The sequence below is a fragment of the Cheilinus undulatus genome, linkage group 11 (assembly GCF_018320785.1).
Source record: "Cheilinus undulatus linkage group 11, ASM1832078v1, whole genome shotgun sequence".
In the NCBI taxonomy this organism is placed as follows: Eukaryota; Metazoa; Chordata; class Actinopteri; order Labriformes; family Labridae; genus Cheilinus; species Cheilinus undulatus.
The window spans coordinates 34,555,840-34,580,501 of NC_054875.1; the positions used below are offsets into that span (position 1 = coordinate 34,555,840).

Consider the following 24,662-nt stretch of genomic DNA (forward strand, 5'->3'; position numbering starts at 1 on the left):
CCTGTTGTAATGAGGAGCTCTTGGGAGCCTGTTCATGTGCATGAGAGGGTTTTGACTCTCACGTATATACGCACACACCTTACAAACACACATGTGCGCAGGAGCACCCACCCACTCGGTGCTAAGCAGGCAGAGCGTAGCGCAGCTGTCAGTCACACTCAGTGGTCCAGACAGTGTAAAACAGGCCTGAGCTCTATTCAGATCCCATGGCAGCCATCTGGAAACTACTTACTGCTGAATAATGCACCTCCACTCTTTCCTCTGCTTAATTCACTCTCCTCGCATGTGAATGTGTGTTCTTGTGTATATTTGCATGCATATGTCAGTAATAAGATTGTATTTTTCTGTGTGTACTAGGGGTGTTCGATAATGGCAGAAATTATTATCAGGATTGTTTTTATCGATATTGAGATCACAGTTATAAAATACAACGAATCATTGATTTTACAAGAGATGCTCTGAGTGTATTTATTAAACTTATGCACTTTTAACACTTAAAAAAGAAATAAAAGTTCAATATAAAGGTGCATCTAAAAAAATTTGAATATCATGTAAAAGTTCATTTTTTCCCCTGTGATTTTAATTTATGTGATGAGACTTCCATATATTCTTGATTCTTCTCATACAAAGTGAAATATTTCAACATTTTTTTTGTTTTAATATCAATAGCCATTGCTAAGGGCTAACAAAATTCCACTGTCTCAAAACACTAGAAAATCACAAAACATCAGTCAAAAAAGGGTTTATATTACAGGAATGTTGACCTTCTGGAAAGTGGTGCTCATTTATGCTCTCAGTAATAAGTTAGAGCTCCTTTTGCACAAATTACTGCATCTATGTTATCTGGCATAGAGTCAATCAGTTCGTGGCACTGCTGGGGTGTTAAGGAGCCCAGCAGCCTTCAGCTTGTCTGTATCATTCTGACTGATGTCTTTTATCTTCCACTTCACATTTCTCTAGAGATTCTCTACTGAGTTCGGGTCAGACCAGTTGGCTAGCCAATCAAACACAGTAATACCATAGTCATCAAACCAGTTTCTGGGAGTATTAGCTTCACTATTGACAGATGCCAAGTTCTGCTGGAAAAGGAAATCAGTATCTCAAGAAGCATCTTAACAGATGGAAGCATGAAGTGCTCTAAAATCTCCCTGTAGATGGCTGACAGTGTCGACTCTGGACTTGTTAAAACACAGTGGACCAACACCAGCAGATGACATGGCACCTCAAACAATCATTGACTGTGGAAACTGAAAACAGTGGACTTCAAGCACCTTGGAATCTGTGCCTCTCAGATCTTCCTCCAAACGCTGGGACCTTGATTTCCAAATAAAATCCAGAACTGGCTTTCTTCTGAAAAAGGGTCTTTGGACTGAGCAGTGGTCCATTTCTTTTTCTCCCTAGCCCAGGTGAGATGCTTATAACGTTGTCTGTGGTTCAGGAGTGGATGAAAACCGACAGCTGTTGCCCATTTCCTGGACCCATCTGTGTGCGGTGGCTATTGATCCACGGACTCCAGCTCCCCTAAGTTCTTGAATCTGCTTTGTTTAACAGTCCTCTGAAGGCTGAGCTCATCCCTGTTGCTTGTGCACTTTTCCCTTTCAGTCAACATGCTTTGATACAACCCCTGAGAGCAGCCTGCCCTTTCAGCAGTGACCTTCTGTGGCTTACCCTACCTGTAGAGGGTGTCAGTCATTGTCCTCTGGACAAGAGTCAAGTCAGCAGTCTTCCCCATGATTGTGGTTCTGTGCACTGAAGCAGGGTGAGAGGATGAAGGCTCAAGTATCCTTTGCAAAGTGGACTTTTCCACAATAGTCTAGTATTTTAGATGCATTTGGGATTTTGGAATTTATAAAAGTTTAACTTTTTGAGGTAAATCATGGAGAAATATTATAGATATTCAAACTGTTTGAGATGCACCTGCAAAAACACCAAAATATTAGGGATGCACAAGATGCATTTTTGCCAATATCAGATTTGCCAATTTTTGCAAATTCATTTTAGCCGATACTTATTTTCAAATATGCGTTTGAGACCTAACCTTAAATCCTCTAAATATATTTTAAAGAGGATGAAAAAAATAAACAAACCTTAGTCCTTGAAACTCACTTTAATGTTGAAGGAATGAAGCTGAACAAACAGAAAGGTGTCAGCTGACATCGGTCTGTTACTCTTACCTAAACTTCACTTACTAATTCATGAATACAGCTGATATCTACAGCCAGTATAGGCTGATATTAACAGTAGATATATTGTATGTAAATATCAACATGATTTTGACATCAACAGATATTTCCATGTCTTCTGCTAATGCCGGTATCATGCTGATAATATTGTGCATCCCTAATAAAATGATGACCAACAATAGAAATGAATTAACAAAAATAATTACTTTCATGGCCCAAACCACCACAGTGTCACAGTAATCCTGAATCACGTTTGTCTTATTTTTATGATGAAGCCAAAATCATGATTGAAATAGAAGTGGATTGATTGCCCAGCTCTAGCATGTATTGCAGTGTGTAAGTGCACAGAGCCCTATTTATAAACCTGATTAATTATGGATATGTGTGCTCAACTGAACCTGCTACCCGATTAACTCTGCACTAATATTCCTAAGCATCGCCTGCTCCGACATGTCATTGACAAGTTCTCTCACTTCTCCTCCTTGTCCTCTGCATGCTGCTTTATTCATTCACTCTTTTTTCATCTTCTCAAAACTCATCTTTATCTACGTTTCCCTCCGAGCGTCCCCCGTGCCTCTCTCAACTCACTCTCTCCCCGCCTCATTCATACTTAATACGGCTGCCGACTAAGATGAATATTGTGGTTGTCTGTTGCTCCTCGCTGCTGCTCTCTCCACCTTTCCTGTGGGATGACCGCTGACCACGCCAGCTACTGTTAAATACACACACAAGACACAGAGCGAAAAACAGGCACACATTCATGCACAAAACATGAAGTGAGCTTTTGTTGTCGGGCAGCATGTGTTTTTTGACCCCTCCGTCTTGTTGCCGCGGCTGTTGGTTAATTGTGTCTGAGGGGAGATGTCAGCCCCAGCGACTGTGCTGCATTTTCTCTTTCGAGGAGAGAAACCCAAGGCCTTGTTAAATCACCTCTCACCACCAGTTAGCCCCCCCACCCCCGCCCCCTCCTGCCAGGTCTCGCTCTCCTGGGCCTTCTCTTGTATCCTCCCTGCACCTGCCAGACAGAAACCTCCAGCCAGCTCCAGGCCCTGATAAGGCTTTACACAGACCTTGGAGGACAGTTGGAATCCTCTCTAAAGTTTGCTCCCCTTCCTCCCTCTCCCCCCTGTGAAGGTGACCCTGTTGAAACGAGTGTGTGCAGAGATGAGAAGTCAGGGCCCAAATGAGGATAGATGGCTGAGTGTCCCTGGCCTCTGCCCGCTGCAGAACAGACTGAGAGGAAGAGATATTGGAAATCGACACCTTGGCTACATTAATCCCATGGTCCATTTAGCTAGGGATCCGAACAGCAGGAGAGGCTTCTGCTTCTCCATCTAGGAAGGAAAATACATGTCGCAGTGTGGTTTGTTTGTTTGTTTGTCTGCGAGTGTGATATTTCATTACAGACAGTCTATTTAAATTTATAGTTGGCTTTCAGTCCATGTCACTCACTTCTGTTTTTGTTTGTGGTGGGGTTTTTTTTCAGTAAATGGAGTCTCATGGGGGAACGAGGCAGCCAGACAGAAGAGTCACACCTTCACTTGCCGGATGCTGGTCAAGTTTGGCCACGCCCATGGCCCCATGGAGGAGGGGTCAGGGGGGCCTCGCTACGAGACCATGCAGTGTTTTGCTCTCACCCAGCCCAAGGCCATGATCGAGGAAGGTGAAGGTACGACGGCCAAGTCACAGATTTAAACATATTTTTGTTCATGATCCACTGTAAAAAAAACAAAGCAAGTGTTTTTCTACCTCTTTATTTACTTACTCAGACCTTTTTCTCAAGATATAGGTTGTTTGCAATCATATGATCCTGAATGTCTGATGGGGTATCAGGAAGTGTAAGACAGCCGTTACGAATGAATGGGAATGGAGGAAACTTAGAAGTTTACAGCTCTAAATGGATGTGTACACTGCACTTATCAAGAATTTTTACATACATTGAGTATGATCCCTACACGTTACAAAAAAGTGATTTTTTCCACAGTTAAACAGATTTACCTGGCATGGAGGTGATCAAAACAACAGTCCTGCAGACCTTTAGTGTCGTCTAACCAGATGAAGGGAGACAAAAGTCTAGAGGAGTCCTTTGCTGGGCTAAGGGCGCACTCACACTAGGCCATCCGTACTGTACCTGAGCCCGTTTCAGCCTAAAGTCCGGTACGTTTGGCCAGTGTGAGTGCAATCATTCCGTGCTTTGGCACAGCACGCTTCGCGGCCCCGGCATGGATGAGGTGGGCCTAGGCACGGCAGGGATGAAGATGAAGGAGAACAAGCGCAGGAATGTGACGAAGCGAGAAGTAACATCAAAAAGACCAGCTTCAAAGCGCAGAGAGAGCAGCAGGCAGCAGCTGCATGCTCAAGACAGCAGGGTCTTTCTAGAGAGATTTCTAGAGAGACAGAGAGAGAACTATATGTTTAGTCTCACTGTATTTCAACAAGTTACAAGAATTTATCAGTGCTGAAGAATTTAACCTGCACAGCTCCATACGACCACGTTCTAACGGATCTCAGTGTAGTCCACATTTCTGACCAGTTTCTAGCAAAGTCAGGCTTTAATGAATGTGAGACTTTTTTTAGTTTGTGAAATAAAGCTTCTTCCCTTGATTGAGCCACAAACAGCAGCTCATAGGATAACAAACAGCTTTCATCCTCTGTTCGTAAAGGAGAGTCTGCCAAATACGCGGACAAGTGTGTGCCTGGGTTAATCTCACGGCTGATTTAACCTCTCATTATTATAAAATTGTAATGCCATACTATCATCCACTGAATTAATTTACCTTTACTTCTATTTCATGTTATCACAAAGTGAAATTGTGGTCTTGATCGCTGACGATTGAACAGAACATCGTTTATTAATCCTGTGGTGTTTTCACTCCCAGCTCTCATCAGAGGGTTAAAATTGCTCTTGTCATGGTTAAAAAAATCTTTTAACTGAACATTTAATCCTGCTCTGGACACAGGCTGTCCTATGACAGGAGAGCTTGTTTGGTGCAGCACTGAAAGGCATCCAAAATTATGCTGAGAGATGGCACAGTTCATGGCACATAAAGGAATGCCAGGGGGATTCAGATAGTACACTGACAAGCAGAAGAATGACTGTAGGGGCTCTTAGGAGTTAAAAAGTCCGGGTTTCATTCAGCAGAAGTGCTTAGAACTCTGATCAGGCTCCAGATTATATGCTGTGAGCGATAACTCTCCGCAATGAACTGCTTTATCTCTCTCTCCCAGATCAGGTGAAATAAATCCAGTGTCAGATCAGATATCATATAAATATGCTCTTATTTTAAAGCCAATAAAGCAATACTTATGTTTACTGAGTCATCAACATGTCATTAATGGTGAATGCCTCGTGTGATGACGTTGATGCGTGATGTATCCGTGCCCAGGCCTGGATGGAGCATGCGTTGAGCGGGCCAAAGGGCGGACAGGAGAGGGGGTCAAATGGTCTTCAGCATGGTTAGAATACAGTACGGTACGGATAGCCTAGTGTGAGTGTGCCCTTAGAGTAGCTGAGCCCCTTTAATATATAAAACATCCTAATTTTGTCACAAACATGCTTTTAATTGAAACTATCAACCAAATAAACCTTGTTGGGTGAATAATGATGAGCAGCTCTCGAACAACCCTACAAAACAGCTCTCTAATGTGAGTCACTGTAGCTAGCTCCTGTTTGAGTGACAGTTTCCTTTCCTCTATCTTTTGTCGTTATTTAATCCACATTTAAAAAGCCAGAGTGGCACAAGATGAAAACCTGTTTAGGGGACGAATAACCAGCTCTACTGAGCTGAGCCAAATGATCTGGATCTCTGAAAAGAGACAAATTTCCCATCACAACACGGGCAAAATATGAGTTTAATGTGGTAAAACCATGGCAAAACTAAACTGAACCAAACCAGACCACTATGTGAAAATAGACCATACATGAGCTTCTTGTCTAGGGATTAGACGGAGGTTTTTTTTTAGTCCTGCCTGCTCCCGTTTCTCTGTGATTTTTATTTTATTTATTTATTTTTACCTTTTTTTTCTTAAATATTTTACCATTTTCGGGACACAAAAGTAGCTTTAGAATTAATGTTTTTATTTTAACACTTCAAACGCTTGGCATAGTCTTGAACAGCTCAAAACATGGCCTTTTGGTAGCATTTCTCTATGTAAAAATCACTAATTGCCCCCCAAGGGGAGTTCTGCGCTGCTGCATTAAGTCTGCAAAGAACCAATAACACTAAAAACTAAGGCCTGCTTGTAACAAGAAAAAAAAACAGGGGCTGACAGATTTTACTTGAGTGCCTTGACATAAGATGCTCTTACTTATTCTGGCATCTGGCTAAAACCTTGTATCCCCAAAATCACCACTATTGAATTAAAAAACACAGAACTTTTCAATTAATTTAATGCTGAATGGTCAAAGTCAGCAACTCTTTGAATTTTTTATTGCTTTAGAATTGATTAAAACTCACTCACAGATGTAAAGGGCGACCAATAGCTCTGATTTATGAGGAAAAAAAAATTAAATTCTGAAAAATAGAGAGACAAGGTTTTGGCCTGACACCAGCGATAAGTAAATGATAAATGGGCTTGAGTTGTTAGAGCACTTTTCTTGCCGTCTGACTACTTAAAGCCTTTTCATACTACAGGTAACGCCTACCTATTGACACCGTATACACAAACTGAAGTTTAAGGCTGCTATGTAGAGTGTTCATCAGTTAAATCACATTAAACACATCCATAACCCAGCAAGTCTACAGGGTCTTAAAAAGTTTTAAAAAGCCTTAAATGCAAGACCATAAAGTCTTCATTTTTGTGGCTGTGGTCAATTCTTATATTTTTCAATGTTTGAAAGCCAAACATACTTCTATATCCAACATAAAACCTAGTGCTAAATCTTAAAACCTGGGGTGCTTGTGGCCTAGTGGTTTAAGGCTCGCCCCATGTATGCGGACAGCCAGGGATTGAATCCGGCCTGAGGCCCTTTATCGCATGTCTCTCCCCTGCTCTCGTCCCTGTTTCCGACTCTATCCACTGTCCTTCTCTGTCAAATAAAGGCACAAAAATGCCCAAAATAAATCTTTAAAAAAAAAAAAAAAATAAAACCTGGGAATTGCACTCTCAGTGAACTTTTGGATCTAGAAATATTTGCATTTTTAACCCATTAAAGCCTGCAAACACAAATTATAGCCAGAAAATTCTCTTTTTTTTTGGAAGTGAAATGTTATTTAACTCTCTACTGAAATTCAAAAAATCAAAATTTCCATAAAATTTAACATATATATTTCTTGTATCTCGTTTGACACGTTAGGTGTTTCTGGTAACTGATAATCCACTTGAGGGCATTTTTATCGTTTATCAGATTGTATTCAGAAGGTTTTTTTAGTAATTTATTGATCATATTGATTAGATAGAGGTATCATAAAAGTTTGTATCAAAAATGATACAACAGGCTTTAAGGGGTTAAGAATTGCTTCTATACCACAAGGGAGAGGGTTTCTCATTAATTTAAGAGTTTGTATCAAGGTAATATACCTTTTATACGGACAACCTATATCAGACGCAAATTATGATACCAAGCAGAATTCATTATATCTCAAAAATAGAAGGAGGAAAGAATTAGATAATGTAATTTTGAATGCAATTTGCAAAGCAGCACTTTTTGGTACATCTTTTTAGTTTCTCACTTGAGTAACTGTGGCTCATAGATGTAGACTCATTTGAATTGGCTACCCATTTTCCTTTTCTCCTTGTTTATATGTAATAAAAACAACTTTTTTACTCTGCTTGATGACGAAAATGCTAGAGAATACTTCAATAATACAGAAAGAAATATATTCTTTCATATGTATATAAAATGTGAAGAAAAGAAAGTATTCATGTCCAAAGTTTTATCAGGATATGATTTTTAAAATCTTTATGTTGCTATTAATACCTAATGCTAGTTCTTAAAAGACCAAATGTCAGGAGTGCTGAAGAAGCCATTTAGTCTATAAAACTGAACATTAATTACAAGTAATGATCATTAAATATTTCTCTCTTCCTGTCACCTTCAGACCTTCAGTCATGTATGATCTGTGTGGCCCGTCGGGTGACAGCCATGGAGAGAACAGAGAGTTTCAATACCCGTCATGAGCTATCAGGTGAGGAGCAGAATCCCTGAACCCCAAACAGGGCATGCCGTACACTCTGTTACCATGAACAGGTTTGACTCATCCCTCTTTTCTCTTTTCCCTCCACTCGTCCTCGTCCCGTCCTCCCTGGCAGGTAAACTGATCCAGATCGACCAGAACTCTCTGCGAGCATCGATGCGCCCGGGCTGGGAGGATTTGTTGAGGCGTTGCATTCAAATGTTCCTTCAGCATAGTGACGGACAGCCTTGGTCGCACAAACGTCACTACCACGAGGGTGGGTCACATGATGGCATGCAGACTTTGAATTAGCTGCTGAACTGCTTTAGATTTAGTTAATTCATCAAGTGAAGCACTAACATGATGGAGGAAAAATCATCAGGATGTTAATTAACTGTTAATTCAGTTGTGTAGCCTAATCAATCCTCTCTATTATAACGCTATTGTTAAAGCTATAAGCAGTGTGTACATTATGACAGAGTATTGTATTTTTAATTAGTTCCAGCCAACAATAACTCAGTAAGGTCTCCTTTCAGAAAAAAATTCTGATCCTCAGTAAGTGTTAATATATAGCCACAAACTCGTGCATTAGTGTATCAGTATTGATCTCATGAATACGAGTGTCTTAGCACTACATCATTGATCCTCAGGGTAATCACAGGCTTGGTTTTAACATAAAGACAGTGATGGATGACCCCTGTTATCAGTGTTTCAGGGTATTAATTTGTGTTTTAATCTGTCCGTGCAGCCTTTCTACAGGGTCACGCTGAGACGCCTTTGTACCGCTTCTCTTTGTCCGACGGCACTCCAGTCACAGCGCAGACCAAGAGCAAACTGTATAGGCACCCGATGAGCAATGAGCCGCAAGGATTCATCTCCACTCACCTACTACAGAGGTCAGAGTCTGAAAGAGACACACACACTCCATTCAAACAAAGGGGAGAATGGTCCCTGCACTGTACTGACAGAAAAAAGCACTTCCAGCATATCTATGAGAGCCAGTCAAGGTATTCAACAGCTGAAGAGGCAGCTGAAGTAGCTTTTATACACAGACATCCTGTGAAGAGTTAGAAAAATCAACATGGGAAAAAAAAAAAAAATTATTTGCATGAATGCAGAGAGTCTGGAGTCTTAGAGCTGTTGTTGTGCAGGTGTCAGGTTTAAAAGGTTATTATAAGATTCTATGCATGCAGGATACGATGTGAGATAGTAGGGTATGACATAATATGATATGTAAGAATATGATAAGAAAGATATATGAAAGAATAAGATATTAGATGGCATTTAGATACAATATGAATCCATTCGATACCACACAACATGGCACAATATACATTCAATACCAAACATGATATCAATAGATATGATATGTTTGGGAAGAAATAAAATAGTTAATACAATTTGATGTTATTCTGTGCAATACAATTCAATTTTAAGAGATACGAACCAATACAACTGTGCACAGTACTGAGAGATATAATAGGATTTAATATGGTATGAAAACTTACAATACACTACGATACACTAATATGTGGTGCAATGTTGTGTGATAGAATATGATTATATGATTGGAGATTGAGACTGAGCTGAGAGGAAGATCAGGAGAGGAGAGAGGAACTTTCTTCCAAGCAGGGAGGGCCAACTGAGCCTGGGGACAGGGCTAACTCCCCACATGACATCATGAAGGAAAAGCCTGAGAAGGCCTTCTTTCAGCACACATTTTCTGATAGTTGGACAAAGAAGAGGCGGGGGGGGGGGTTCTGATTCTTGGGGTGATTGTGGACAGAGCAATACAACAGGATACTGTAAGATTTAGTACAGGATGATACAATGTGGTATGATACAGTATATGATATGATATACTTAATTGTCTCATAGTGTTCTTTGACTCAGCTGCTGCTTTCTCACCACTGTTAAAAAAGGGAAAAAAGATTTCCTTGTAAAAAGTAGCTGAGTCAAATACATCAAATTAAACATAATGTCCATTAACTGTACTGCGCATTCCACATGATGCACAACAATTATGACTAATAAGAGAGAACAACACCAGCACCACTGTCCCACCCAACAGCCTCAAGAAAAACTCTATAAATTCATCATCCTAAATTGTTGTGTTCATATTTCCTCTCTTGTCACACAGGGAACCCAACGGTTACCGCTCTGCTCAGGGTGGAGGCATGATGCCGAATGCTATGAGACAACAGGGCATGGGCGGCCCAAACCCGAACGCCCAAATGAATATGAACAGTGGTGGTGGGATGGGGATGGGGGGCATGGGTGGCATGAACAGGGGCTTCGGCATGAACGAGCAGGGCCACGTGGGTCACATGGGTCCAATGGGAGGTGGATCTATGTACGGAGGAAATGGTGGAGGAGGGAATGGAGGCATGGGCAACCGTATGATGCAGATGAATCAGATGGGGCAGGTGGGGCACATGAATCAGATGGGTTCCATGAATCACCCAGGACAAGGCATGCAGCAGCACCCTCAGCAGCCCCCATTTCAGAGTAGCGGTGGGTTTGGGCTAAGTGGCATGACTAGCCCCTCTGGAAGCCCTAGAATGGGAGGCCCCCAGCAGGGTCTGCTGATGTCGCCACGAAACAGAGGGAGTCCAAAGATGGGGGCCAACCAGTTTTCACCTGGAGGTACAAGTCAACTTTTGTTGTAATCAACCATCACTTACTTATAAATGGATTTATTTGTTTAATTGATTGGATTCATGTGTTTTTTTAGGGATGCACTCTCCCATGAGTGGCATTGTCAGTGGTGGAGGAAGTGGAGGAAGCACCACCACCTTCTCCAGCAGCTCTTTAAACGCCCTACAAGCAATCAGTGAAGGCGTAGGCAGCTCCCTTCCTTCAACCTTAACGTCCCCAACACCAGCCCTAAAACCTGACAGTTCTCCCAGTGTCCACTCCTCTTCTTCTTCCCAGCCAAGTCAGCCAGCCAAATCGAGCCAAGATGGCTCCAAAAGCCCAGCGGGAGGCTTAGGACCTGGGCCCGGCGACCATCACCACCCAATGCACCATCACCATCATCATCAGCATCCTCCGGCAGAGAGTTCTGGAGATCGTCCTGACAGCCAGGCAGCGACAGCGACTAAAGAGTCTGCAGAGGGAGGCAATGAGGCAGGGGTGGCAAGCTCTGAGCCCCCTCGGAGGGTGCCAGACAGTAAGGGGCATAAGAAGCTGCTACAGTTGCTGACGTCCCCGACCGAGGAGCTGGGAATAAGTGGCAGTGGATCAGCAGGGCCCCCAGTACCACCCCCACCACCAAGCAGCAGCACTCCTGCAAGCTCAGAAAGCAAGGACCCCGCAGGAGGCATGACCAGCCCATCATCTACCGGGGTCTCCTCCTCTTCTTCAGCCAGTGCAAATCCAGGCCAGGCGACTGGGCCAGGGGGCGTGTCAACATCACTTTCATCAGCCCACTACACAGGCTCTCTGCAAGAAAAGCACAAAATCCTCCACAAACTTCTTCAGAATGGCAACACCCCAGATGAAGTGGCTAAAATCACAGCTGAGGCAACAGGAAAGGTGTCACTGGGGAGCCAGGATGGTGGGGAGGTTGGAACCGGAGGATCAGGAGGCGGTACGGGGGCTGGGATAATCACAGAGCCCAAACAAGAGCAACATAGCCCCAAGAAAGAGAAGACTCATGCCCTCCTTCACTACCTCCTCAATAAGGATGATTCCAAAGAGCCGGCAGATGTCAAGCCTAAACTAGAAGAACTAGAAGGGAAGGGTGCCTTGGGGGCTGCTGGCGGCCCTGCACGGGGCGGTCCTGGATCTGGGTCTGGCCCTGCACCTGAACATCCTGAGAGCAAGATCAAGTCAGAGCCGCCTGATGATGTAAGAATGATATATTTTTGGACTTGTTTGGATTTGTGCAGCTGTATTATTGCTGGTGACATCTGTCTCTGCAATCACAAAACACCAAAAGTGTTTGGCCAAGCTTTCATCATTTGATCTGAATTAATGTGAATGTAAGAGGACAATTATATAATAAGATATTCTTTCTAATTTCAGTTGCAAAACTTAGAGTCCATCCTTGGAGATCTGAGGGGCTCAAACTCTGACTTTTACCCAGATCAAGCTGGAGGGGCAAATGAGGCAGGAAACAAACCACAGGGTTGCCTTGACGACAGCCTGCAGGGTAAGTGGGTTTAGAACCGAAACCTTCAAGAAATATCAGTTTGTGAAAGATCATCTGCCGAAGTTGTATTGAAGTTGACTAGGGTAGGAGGCATTAATAACCATCTTTTATAGAAGACTGAACATTTTGATGTTAGCATTAGCAGCTGAGATGATGATGGAATGAAGAGGACTAATATTGGTTCTAACAGCAGTCAAAGCTGAAGTGCTCTTAGATCCAATTTGAAGCTTACAAAAACATCTAGGAAAGAATCAACATTTTCAGAATTCCAGTAATTACTGAGAAATGTTTCATCATCTACATCTACATTTCTTTAACAAATCCAGTAATCTTTCTATCCTCTAGGAGAATAGAGGGGCAGGTGATGATTGTATCTACCTTTTATGTACAGGGAGTCCTGGAATGGGTCCAGGTCCACGGGGACCCTTCCAGAGGGCCATGTCCATAGATGGAAAGTCTCCAGGTGGTTCTGGAGGGACAGGTAGACGCCCTATGCTCATCAAGCAGGAGAACATGATGGGCAGTCCAGACGGATACCCAGGAAGCATGGGTGAGTTGAAATAGCCTAGCACTGTTTTCAACACTTTTTTCTCATCTCCCTTCACCCTCTCTGTTTTGATATAATTTACTGACTATAGTGCCTATAAAAAATATTTACCCCCTTGGGTGTTTTACCTTCTCTAATTTTGTAAGTTGAGCAATACAGTTTGGCAAAGAATACAAAGAAACAAGCTCAAGCTCTGTCAGGTTGCACAGGGATCAGGCATGAACAGCCCTTTTCAAGTCCAGCGACAATTCTCTATTGCATTTAGATCTGGGTTTTGACTCGGCCACTCCAGAACATGTTGTCTTGCTGGAAAATTAATCCTCTCCCAAGCCGTAGTTCTCTTACAGACTGAGTAAGATCATCCCTCAGCATTTTCCTATAATTTACCACATTAATTTTACCCTCTACCTTTACAAGCTTTCCAGGGCTGGCTGCTGAGAAGCACCCCCACAGCATGATGCTGCCACTATTGTGCTCCACAGTGGGGATGGTGTATTTGTGGTGATGTGCAGTTTGGTGACTGCCAAACAGCGTCTTGTCTGATGGCCAAATGCACAATTTTGGTCTCATCAGACCAAAGAACTTTCTTCACCTGACCATTATATCTCCCACATGCCTTTTGTCAAACTCTGGTTGAGATAAATGAGTTTTCTTCAACAGTGGCTTTCTCTTTGCCACTATCCCATAAGGCTTTGACCTGTGAAGAACATGGGCAACAGTTGTGTGCAGTCTCCTGTCTCATCTGCTGAAGCTTGTAACTCCTTCAGAGCAGTCATAGATGTCTTGGTGGCCTCTCTCACTAGTCTCCTTCTTGCATAGTCACTCAGTTTGTGAGGACGGCCTGATCTAGGCAGATTTACACATGTGCCATATTTCTTCCATTTCAATAACCTTTTCTCTGAGTCACTTTGAGTGTTTTTTGTCCCCATGGTGTAATGGTAGCTAGAAATACTGGTTAACTAGTGACTGGACATTCCAGGCACAGGTGTCTTTATACTGCATTCACTTGAGACATATTCACTGCACTCTGGTGATCCCCTTTTCACTAACTGTGAGACTACTAGCACCAATAAGCTGGGCCACTGTTGATGAGGTCAGTCACTTTAAAAGGGGTGAATATTTGTGCAGTCCCTTATTTTACCTTACATATTTTTTCCATTAAAATGACATTACTTTGTAGAAATCTGGTTTCACTTTCACATTAAAGTTTTTTTTGTCAAAAGTCAAATTATACTGACCATGACTGATTTATAAAATCAATGAATGGGTAAAACATCCAAGGGGGTGAATACTTTTCATAGGCACTACATATTTTGTTAAGCCCTAAAATACAAATTTCAGTACTCAGTACTTCAGTACTCATGTGATACTGACTTATGTACTTCTGATGTTTATGTGTAACCAGGACCAATGAATAGAGGCATGGTTCCCCAGAGGTCTCCAATGGGGGGTTCAGGGGACTGGGGCATGCCCCGCTCCAGTGCCAGCCCTGTGGGTTCAGCAGGACACCCCTCCATGATGCGTCCAGGCATGGACTACAACAACAGCAAAGGCATGATGTCAGGACCTATGGTCAGCCGCTCCAACAGTGTACCAGGGACGAGGTCTATGCTGCAGCAACAGCTCATGGAGATGGGTCTGTCTGTTTTTTTTTTTTTTTTAATACTGTCATAACTATAGTAATGATGTTTCACATTGGACAAGGTTTTGAGTCTACTGTTATAATATAACTCTGAGAGCTAATTCTTAAGCGGAGTAATGTTAATGTTGGCGAGCTAGTATGCTAACATGGACAAGGCTAGGATGGATGATGTTTAGCAGGATTGATGTTGGCCAAGTCAGCTATCTTAGCTTGTTTGATTTCATGCTAACATTTGGGGATTACTCCAACAAGCAGTAAAGCAAAGGTAAAAAGGAATACAGTTGTTTTTGTAGTTTTTGGTCCCAGATATTGAACACTTTAAAACAGTGTAAGTGATTTATGTAGGGTTGGATTTGTCATATTTAAAGTGTATTGTCTTTGGATTTTAGGAGGCTCTGCTGACATGGGCATGGGTATGAGCCCCTTCAGCCAACAGGGTCAGCCAAATGAATCCCCATCCTGGCCGGACTCTATAATGGGAATGGAGGGAAATCGGTAAGTGCAACATATTTTATTTTTTCTATTTTAACTTGATAAGATGAATGAGCTTAGGAGGTACTTTATACTTAACATCATAGTGAGTTTCTGTGTAATTGTGCACCATGTAGACGCCAGTTTGGGAACACCTTAGATGATCTCCTGGTGCCTCCGACCACCAGTGAGGGACAGAGTGATGAACGGGCACTATTGGACCAGCTGGACTCTCTGCTTAACAATACAGACGGCATCGCTCTGGAGGAAATAGATCGAGCCCTGGGCATACCAGACCTCGTCAGCCAGGTAAGATATCAGAAAAGATATAAAAAGATCCAGGAGGAAGGAGAAATGATGAATTTTCATATCATGACTCATAAATGAGCACTGTATTCATCCTTAGATTAAATATTACAGTCATGACTCACCGTGTTCAGACTGTTCTTTTTCTGAAGGAGGATGGATGAGCCTGAAGGGATCTGTCTGTGCTGCTTAGAAAGACAATTACAGAGTCAACCAATTGGAAATTAGTCAATTAGATGGAGCTGTGTGACAAACTCCTCTTTTTGTCCTCTTTTCATGCTAAGAATCAGGGAGCTGAGCAGCAGCTGGAGCCTTTTCCAGGACAGGACCCCTCCATGGTGCTGGATCAGAAGCCCATCTATGGTCAGGGTTATCCAGGACCCCCCTCCATGCCCATGCAGTCTGGCTATGGGGGGAACCCCATGCAGGGACAGGCTCAGCAAGGGGGGTTTGGCCCCATGCTGTCTCAGATGGGCCAAGGTGGCAGTTTCCCTGGTATGGGCGGGATGGGTGGCATGGGACACCCACGTGCCAATATGATGAGACCCAGGATGATGACTGCCAACAAACCAATGAGACTCCAGCTGCAGCAGAGGCTGCAGGGTCAGCAGGTACAGGATATTCAGATGTTGGCTTTATAAAAATATCTCTCATATTGGCATGTTAGTATTTATACCACTCACACTAAAACAAATAGATGATCTTATATCTGGGAGAAAGTAGCAAGACAACTGTGCATTTTTGCAATTTCTAGGACCAACAAATAGATTTATTAGAAATTGACAAAACATTGTGTTGCTTTTGTTTGTGATTTGTTTTTCACATTTTCAATACTATCTTGTTTCCTTATTTTAAAATATTAAGGGCCAAACAGTTGTTCTCTACCTGCTAGTAGTGCCCTATCTATGTTGCAGTGTTTCAGATATGTGGTATGAAAGTGGTTCCAGTGTAATATTTGTTCCTCCATCTTATCCTGAATGTCATTTTGCCCTTTCTCAGTTCATGAATCAGACGCGGCAGGGAATGGGCATGAAGATGGAGAACCCTGGAGGAAACCCTGGCATGAGGCCCGGCATGCAACCTGGCATGGGAGGACAGGTAGATGAAAGAAAAATGTTACTGCTTAAAAACTTAAAAGAAACTTTGTAATATGAGACCATGTTTCACAGATGCTGTTCTTTTATCACAATCCAAACCAAGATGGCCAAGTGTGTCTGCATACTGTATTAAAAATATCAGGATGCAGTGTCAGCCAAGAGTTTCTCTAATTCCTTGCAGTGCCATCACATACAGTGTCTATTAAAAGTGTTCACCCCCTTGGATGTTTTACCTTTTCATTGATTTCATAAATTAATCATGGTCAATATAATTTGGCTTTTTCAGTAAAAATAAAAATTACAAAAAAAAACTCTTTTAGTGTCAACGTGAAAACAGATGTTTCCAAAGTAATACCAATTGCTTTGACATAATTTCAGAATCAGAATCAGAATCTCTTTATTGTCCTGTGAAGGGAAATTAGTTTTGCAGCAGGGGCACACAAAAGACAAGGTACACAATGACAACACCAAAACAACACAATATAAGAAACACCATACACATACACAAAATTACTAACTAAAGTTTAGTCTAGAGCTCATACCAAAAATGGAAAACTACTACCAATTAATGCAAAAAAGTGCAATTTGTGGATGTGCAAATGAGCAATAATAGTGCAAGAAGAACAATTTGTGCCTGGACTTGAAAAGGGCTGTTCATACTAGATCCCCATGCAACCTGACAGAGCTTGATCAGTTTTAATTGATATTACTTTGTAGGAATCTGTTTTTACCTTGACATTTATGAGGTTTTTGGTATTTTTTATTGAAACAAGCCAGATTACATTGGCCATGATTGATTTATAAAATCAATAAAATGGTAAAACATTTAAGGGAGTGAATACTTTTAAAGGCACTGTAAGCCAATGCAAATATCAACAAGTAAAAACAAAGATACAGCTTTTATTTACAAGGAATTTCAATAGTTAAAGCATTATCATACACAAAGGTCATTATATACATGTCTGAGATTAGAAGTGTAAATTCATATTGAGAAAATCAGTCTTCACACCCGCAAGAAGTGAGAAATTCAAACAAATTTTGTCCCAGGTGTGAGTTTTCTGCTCCAGTGATCTCTTTACACCTCTTTTTTTGCTTGTCCAGGCTTGTAAGTTCTTCCTAATAATGATACAGATTTCTAATAAATAACGGAGGGACTCATTTTAAGTCATTATCAAAGGAACTTCTTGATTATAATCCAACAGGTCCCTTTTCATGTATAGCTCTTTATAGATTTATCAGAACAACTCTAAAGGTTTAAATTTGTTCATTAGCATCTTTGAATATGTAATATCAGACTGCATACCAAAGCCAACCAGTTGCTCACAGACGTTTAGAAGAGATTTTCATCTTGGACAAAATTTCTTATAAAAGTTGACTTGAGAGATTTTCACTGATTCTTTAAGTAGACTTCAGTACTCGTCTCATTTCAGTACTCGTCTCATTTCAGTACTCATCTCAGTGTGTTGGTTTGAATTGGAAAGTAATGGACAAAGAGAGAAAAGTCTGATGGCAGTGTAGAACTGGATTAACAGATCCTATTTCAGTTCTATCAGCTATTTCACAAATTTCATCATCTGTTGAGCCTCTCAGGAATTGATTTTGCAGACTTACTACAGACTGCATTGGCCAAAAAAGTATAAAAGTTTTTTTTACTGCTAAAGGCATACTGAATTATAGATGTTTCTGGTCTTAAAGGGTAAAATGAAATGAAACCAACTCCCAAGCTGGTATCCAACTTGGGATGATGCAGTTTAAGTTGAGACCTAACCACAGTTTTTACCATTAAATGCTGTTGCATGTATGTTATGAAAGCTCTTTATTCGTCCGTGTCACATGTCAACCCTCTTTTAGTTGACAGGCTGCATTTACAATGCAAGCTTTAATGCTTAGTTCTGATTTTTTGGCTTAGATCCAATGTTTTTGTTTGCCTGTTCACATTACTTTTTAAAATGTACCAGCTCATCCATTTACCTCCATTAATACAAAAGTGACTCAAATCTGATTGTTAAAAAGTACAGATGATTTAAATGTGACTTGTCCTGTTCAAACTGACATGAAAAAAATTACAGATCACTTCGGCCTGCAGTCTAAATGTCGTCTTATTATTTTGTCCAGCAGGGCTTCCTGAATGCTCAGATGATAGCTCAGCGCAGCAGAGAGATGGTCACCATGCAGATGAGGCGGCAGCGCATGATGATGCTGATGCAGCAGCAACAGCAACAGGCGGCAGCAGCCGCTGCTGCAGCTGCAGGAGGATTCAGTCCCCCTCCAAACGTCACAGCTCCTGGTGGCATGGACAACCCCATGGGAGGGCCAAACATGGGTCAGCCGGGCCCCCAGCAGTTTGGCTATGGTGGGACCTATGGTGAGTAAACTCAACAAAGAGAATAATGCTGACCCCTGGTGGTGAGACTGTAGACTGCAACAATCTATTCTCATGTTTGTCACGTAAAATGAGGAAGATTGACAGATTTGTGTTAAAAAACACACTTTTCAAAATTCTCTCTTAGAACAACACATTTTCCCCCTCTAATAGACAGATGAAATATGTTTTTGAAGGTATAAGAGCACAACCTCAGGCAGTAGCATCATCTCTGTTTTATGTGTCATTGTGCATCAGTGCTGTTTTTGTGCTGTGAAATTAACCCGAGGTGATTAATCTTCACAGGAATGGGTCAGCAGGGTGACCCTTCATTTGGCCCATCAGGTGCCAGTCCTCCTAATGCCATGATGCCTGGCCGCCTGGGGCCACAAAACCCCATGATGCAACAGCACCCACAGGGGGGTCCCATGTACCAGGGCGCTGATATGAAAGGCTGGTCACAGGGAGGCATGGGACGCAACAGGTATGAAATCAACCACATATAAAAGAAAGACCAGAGAAAATCTATCTTTATCCTTATCTTTGCTTTTCTTAAATGAACATAATTGAACCCTCTCTTTATTCCTGTCACCAGCTCATACCCTCAGCAGCAGTTTGGGCCGCAGGGACCTCCAGGCCAGCAGCAGTTTGGGCAGCAGGGGAATCCAGGCCAGTATGGGGGCATGATGATGAACGGGGGCATGCCGGCCAGCGGAGGAGGAGGTCACATGGGGCAGATGGGGGGGCAGATGGGAATGAACCCAATGGTGATGGGGCGCATGCCTATGGGACCTGATCAGGTGGGTGCAGAAGGTTTGAAATCCACAAAAAGAAGTGTGCATTTGTCAAAAGATATCTTAAAACATTTGTATGTCCCTAAGTAAAAGGTTAGTACTTAGAGTAATTGTTGGGTAAATTGAGTTGGTCTTGACCTAATTTAAAGTCCTTTTGGTCAAAATTTCCCCTCTTAGTTATTACTACTTTTCTGCAGCTCAGTGAGGAAACAGTCAAACTCAGCATCTGCTTTAACCTCCATATTATCAAGAACTATTGTGTTTATCAAAAGTGTTCAAATATCATGCATAACAGTGAAATTTTTTTTATCGTATCAATACCATAATTTGACATTGGACCAACACATTTTGTTATGATGCTTTCTTCTTTTGCATTGGTTTAATGGCTCCTGACAAGAGAAATCAAACTAACTGGTATATACTTGATTTATCTTAATTTGTCATATGTTATTTAAATTCTAGTCTTTTGTGAGAATACTTTTAAGTGAAACAAGGCAAAGATAATTTTGATATTTATTTTGTTTTACACCCAGCTGTACTACACCAACGATCACAGTAACTATTGAATAAATAGAAAGAGCCATCATAAAACATGCCTGACTGGTTAAAAAATATGTAAACATTTGGAATAAATATATCATAGATCTGCTCAAAAGGCTGCATGCTCATCAGATGTATGTGCTAGATAGCAGCAAAAACTCCAGAGACAGTCAAAATGCTACAACAGCTTCTTTCAGTTGTTACAAGGTAACAAAAGAATAAACATGAAGTCTACATTAATGATATTCTTAATTATTGGTAGAAATTTTGTTTAAATTAAGGGCTACATTACCATATAAAGATCTAGGTTTTCCAAGACTGTTCGGCTGCAGACTGTAGATCTCAGACGCCCCTTCTTGAAGACCCTTACTTTGAAACGCTGTTTCTGTCACAACAGAACTAATTTGCAGATGCAATGTATTTCCAGTTTAAGGTTTGTTTGTTTTTTAAATTCAACTTTATAATCAAAGTCTAGTAGTTACATAACCACATCATAAACATTACACACTAAGCAACATTTTAAAGATAAAACAGAGACAAAGGTCAGAGGTCAAGCCTGGGGGTAAATACTGTATCAGACTATTTTAGAAGTAGTTAGGGGAACGGTGACTTACTAAAGCTTTAGCTAAAGCTTATGAAGCTACACTAGCTTTGGCAACATGAGTTTAAGCAAACACAGCTAAAGCTAAGGTAGCTGTGCAAGCAACGTAGATAACATAGCTGACGTAGCTAAAGTTAGCTTTGTTGGTATGGATATCCATGAGCTTTAGCTAAGTATGCTACATAGCTTTGTTTGCTACACGGCTTACCTAGCAAACAGAGCTCTACAAGCTCTGTTTGCAAAGTTAGAATTATTTCATGGAGGACAGTCTTTTTTCCTGTAAGTAAACTGTTTAGTCAGCTTTATTAAACATTTTGTTATCAGATTTTGCAGGTCAGGTTTTTACTTGCAGCTTTTGGTATCCTAGCCTTTACCTTAGCCCTAACCAAAAATGTAATCTGATTTTATTTTGAAAGTTTAAGTGTGTATTTCCATTCTGACATATGACTCACAGTAATGGTGATGTATTCATTTTAAAAATGAAGACGGTGCATTTGAGAGTCTGAACAGACACTTGCATGCACCTAAAAACTTCATTATTCTGAAATGCCCTATTTTATGCATAACACCCTTGCTATTGGTTTAGGGCTCTATAGCCATTAAAGCGTATTGTATTTTAAGCTTTTAAATAGTGCATGACCATATTTTTCCCATTTACTGCCATTCATTTTGATGGTTTTCGCCTGGAATGGGGCAGGGCCCTCATTATTTGGGCAGAGTACCTGGATGGGATGAGTCTATCAGTTATAAATAATGGCTCATTCTGATGTCATGATGGGCACTGACTGCCAGATTTTGTTTACAGAAATAGGCGGACCAACAACGAGCGATATAGTCTGCTTTCAAAAATCTAAATGCAAAAATACTAAAAAAAAAAGAAAAAAAAAGAGAGGTTTTTCATGATTTGCCTTCTTGAAAGTTGAGATTATTTGTATCTATTGGAAAAATCACAGCAATCAGTAATTCTGTCATTGTACTTTCAGGCATGTCTATATTGTTTTAAGACAGACTTTAACCTTTTCTGTGTAATGCTGCAAGATTTGCTCACTAGAGAACTTTCCTGTCTCACTTTTTCTCCTCTTTTCTCCCATTTGATGTAGAAATACTGCTGAGCATGGTGACAGCAGCATTTGTCTCACTGTGATCTCCATCCAGAGCGAGGACACGGCTGCAGCACAGGAGTGAGGAGGAGGAGGAGGAGGAGGAGGAGAAGATCCAGACAGTGTTTGTGTCTATTTGTAGTGCTGTGCTCTTACCAGACGGGGGAGTTAGCTTCCTTTAGACACTCAGCCAGTGATGACCATCTGGTAACCTGAGGAAAAACAATGTCATACATTCATAAAGAAACATAACAAACAGGAACACTGTGACATGAAGACAGAAAACCCTTACAGCTCTGTGATTCCTCTGTAGACTGTAGTTTTAATGTTCCTCTCTTTCTAAGCGGTGTGTGCGCCTCAGTAAACTCACACACCACTCGCTGGACCAATCCTCTCCGTGTTGTCGAATGTACCACGAAGCTGTGTTCAGATTTTTAAAATAACATTGGATTCCTCTCTTTGCCTCTGAACGTCGCCTCTCTGCTGCTCCTGGACGATCTCTCTGCGTACATGATGTAAAAGTATGGCTGCTCCAGACGACGAGCCATCAGATTGTGACACTCACATGAATGTCATTCAGCAGTAGCACATTGTTTTTTGTCCTCTGGGACGCTGCCGAGCTAAAGTACGACTGAATTTCTCGTTGGCTGATTGCACTTTATGGAAAGGCCAACATCAAAAGGATTGTGGCAATATAGAGGCCTTTACCCAAGAGTTAATGTATAGCAGCAGACATTTATGGTTTATTTTGTGTGTTTATTCTCTGACTTTTCCTCTGTAATATGTTGATTGGGAATGGGTAACCTTAATGATCTTTGCTCTGAAGTGGGAACCAGAAGAAAGGCAGAAAGCACAGATTGAGTTTTTAAAGTCATTCTTGTGCAAAACTCCACTTATATTTATACAGATTTACAATGTGGTAATTTTATCATTCCAGAGGTAAATTTTGCAGGTATTTTGATTACCTTGCACCAATTTCCAGTGTTACTAAGCAGTTTCTTGCCAGTGATAAGATTATGTCCCCCCTGTAAGAGAAATTGTGTGTTAGATTTCATTGTGCAGATTTTTAGCAATAATCCCTTCCTCCTGGTTTCCCTCTGAGGACAAAGCTCATTTACTCAAAGTGACGGCACTGCAGTATTAGACATGATGTCTTGTTCTGAGCTTTTCTTTCTTTTATCTGTGAATACGAATTGTAAATAAGCTTCAAATGTACTATATATAAATATATATATGCTTTTGTAGGTCACATACTGTTTTTGCACAGATTGTAAGGCTTGATATTTAAAAGTTTCTTAATCCATCATAGGTCAACTTTTATTTTCAAACCTTAAAATACATCAGAGAGGAAGGGCCTCATTTTTTGTAAGCAGTACGTGTAGATTTACTTTCATACTGTCACTTTCTTTCTCAGAAAGCATTTTTCTGAGGTCATAGTCTTAGCTAAAGAGGTGCTAGTGTGTAATTTTGTTTTTTAATAAATTATTTTTCTTTGGACAGAAAAAGAAAACACAAAGTATGCCTATACAAAAAGAGTTGACACATGATTGTGTTAGGCTTCTAGGGGCCCAGATGTCTCACCGGTAATGTGGTGTTGATTTTTTTTCTCAACTGAACCTCATGCTTCCAAGTTTCACTCCTGAGATTTCTCTGCTTTTGCAGATTTGATCGTTCAGACTTTGGGCCTGCCGTCTGTGAGCCTTTTTGGTCTGCAGATCCTAATGGAAGCCACACAAGAGGTCGTTTGAATCCCATGTTTCTTGTCAATTTCATGACAGGGAACCTTTATTTACATTTAAGTTTGCCTTTATTTTTATTCTGATTCCTGTGAAGCTTTTGTTGAAGAATCTACCTTTGAACACATGCTCAATCCAAAGATTTTTGTTTGTCATTCTGCAGTGCTAGAAACAGTTCCTGACGTAGATCGTGCAAGTACTCATGTGTGCTTTAATTGTTGCACATAACCTATAATATTCATTGAACTTAATATGTTTAAATGCATATATTATATCCCCATGATCCATATGACATAGAGTAGACATGAGTCTGGTTCTGCTGAGGTGGTTTGACTTCTTTCGTTTGTGATTGTTTCCTCCTTTCTGTAGATCTTATGGCCAGTTGAAATGTGGTGCTGCAAACGGTTCTTTCACAAACGAATGTTGAGATTTTTCTACGCTGAAAGACGGTTTCATGATTGATGTCTTTATGTCTCAGAATAATAGCTTGGAGTTGTTTTTTTTTAACCCCAGTCTCAATGAATATGTTTAATCAACAATATTTAAAAAAAAAAAAAAAGTTTTGCTGTAAAGGAAAGAAACTCCTCAGAGTGCATCATTGGCACTAGAGAAAAGACAAAACACATCTGGGAAACATACAGTCGTTCTTAAAGGATGTAAAATACTGTTGCATTTTTTTCTTACCTTGTTTCTTGATGTTAATATCGATGTAAATACAAATTTATATTTAAACATTACAATGTCTATGTTTGTTTTTGCACATACATCCTGCAGCAACTGCTCAGTCCATCACTGCACAGTACCACAAGTGCCGAAGTGGAATCTGGAATGCCTTTTGCAACATGTGCCATTTCAGCAGCATATACACTTAAAAAGCATGTGCTGTGGCCAAAAGCATGCTACAAGAGGGTCAGTGCCATGCACCCCTCACCTGTCACATCAGCTTCATTCTCCACCACTATCATCCATACATCCATCGCCGATCCATTTTCCTCTGCTTATTCAGGGCTA

General features: G+C 41.1%; 1 protein-coding gene across 1 annotated transcript in view; it reads left to right on the top strand.

The window, feature by feature from the left end:
* Positions 1-24,353, top strand: part of LOC121517955 (nuclear receptor coactivator 3-like) — a 102,009-nt gene extending 77,656 nt beyond the window's left edge. Inside the window, exons 7-23 of the mRNA XM_041800078.1 lie at positions 3,670-3,852; positions 8,225-8,311; positions 8,436-8,576; positions 9,048-9,195; positions 10,440-10,945; positions 11,034-12,151; positions 12,329-12,455; positions 12,847-13,005; positions 14,408-14,638; positions 15,034-15,139; positions 15,253-15,424; positions 15,706-16,032; positions 16,421-16,519; positions 18,634-18,883; positions 19,187-19,364; positions 19,476-19,680; positions 21,916-24,353. Of these exons, the coding sequence (XP_041656012.1) occupies positions 3,670-3,852; positions 8,225-8,311; positions 8,436-8,576; positions 9,048-9,195; positions 10,440-10,945; positions 11,034-12,151; positions 12,329-12,455; positions 12,847-13,005; positions 14,408-14,638; positions 15,034-15,139; positions 15,253-15,424; positions 15,706-16,032; positions 16,421-16,519; positions 18,634-18,883; positions 19,187-19,364; positions 19,476-19,680; positions 21,916-21,927 (4,049 nt within the window). The 3' untranslated portion in view covers positions 21,928-24,353. The remainder of the gene's footprint in view (positions 1-3,669; positions 3,853-8,224; positions 8,312-8,435; positions 8,577-9,047; positions 9,196-10,439; positions 10,946-11,033; positions 12,152-12,328; positions 12,456-12,846; positions 13,006-14,407; positions 14,639-15,033; positions 15,140-15,252; positions 15,425-15,705; positions 16,033-16,420; positions 16,520-18,633; positions 18,884-19,186; positions 19,365-19,475; positions 19,681-21,915) is intronic.
* Positions 24,354-24,662: the final 309 nt, after the last annotated feature.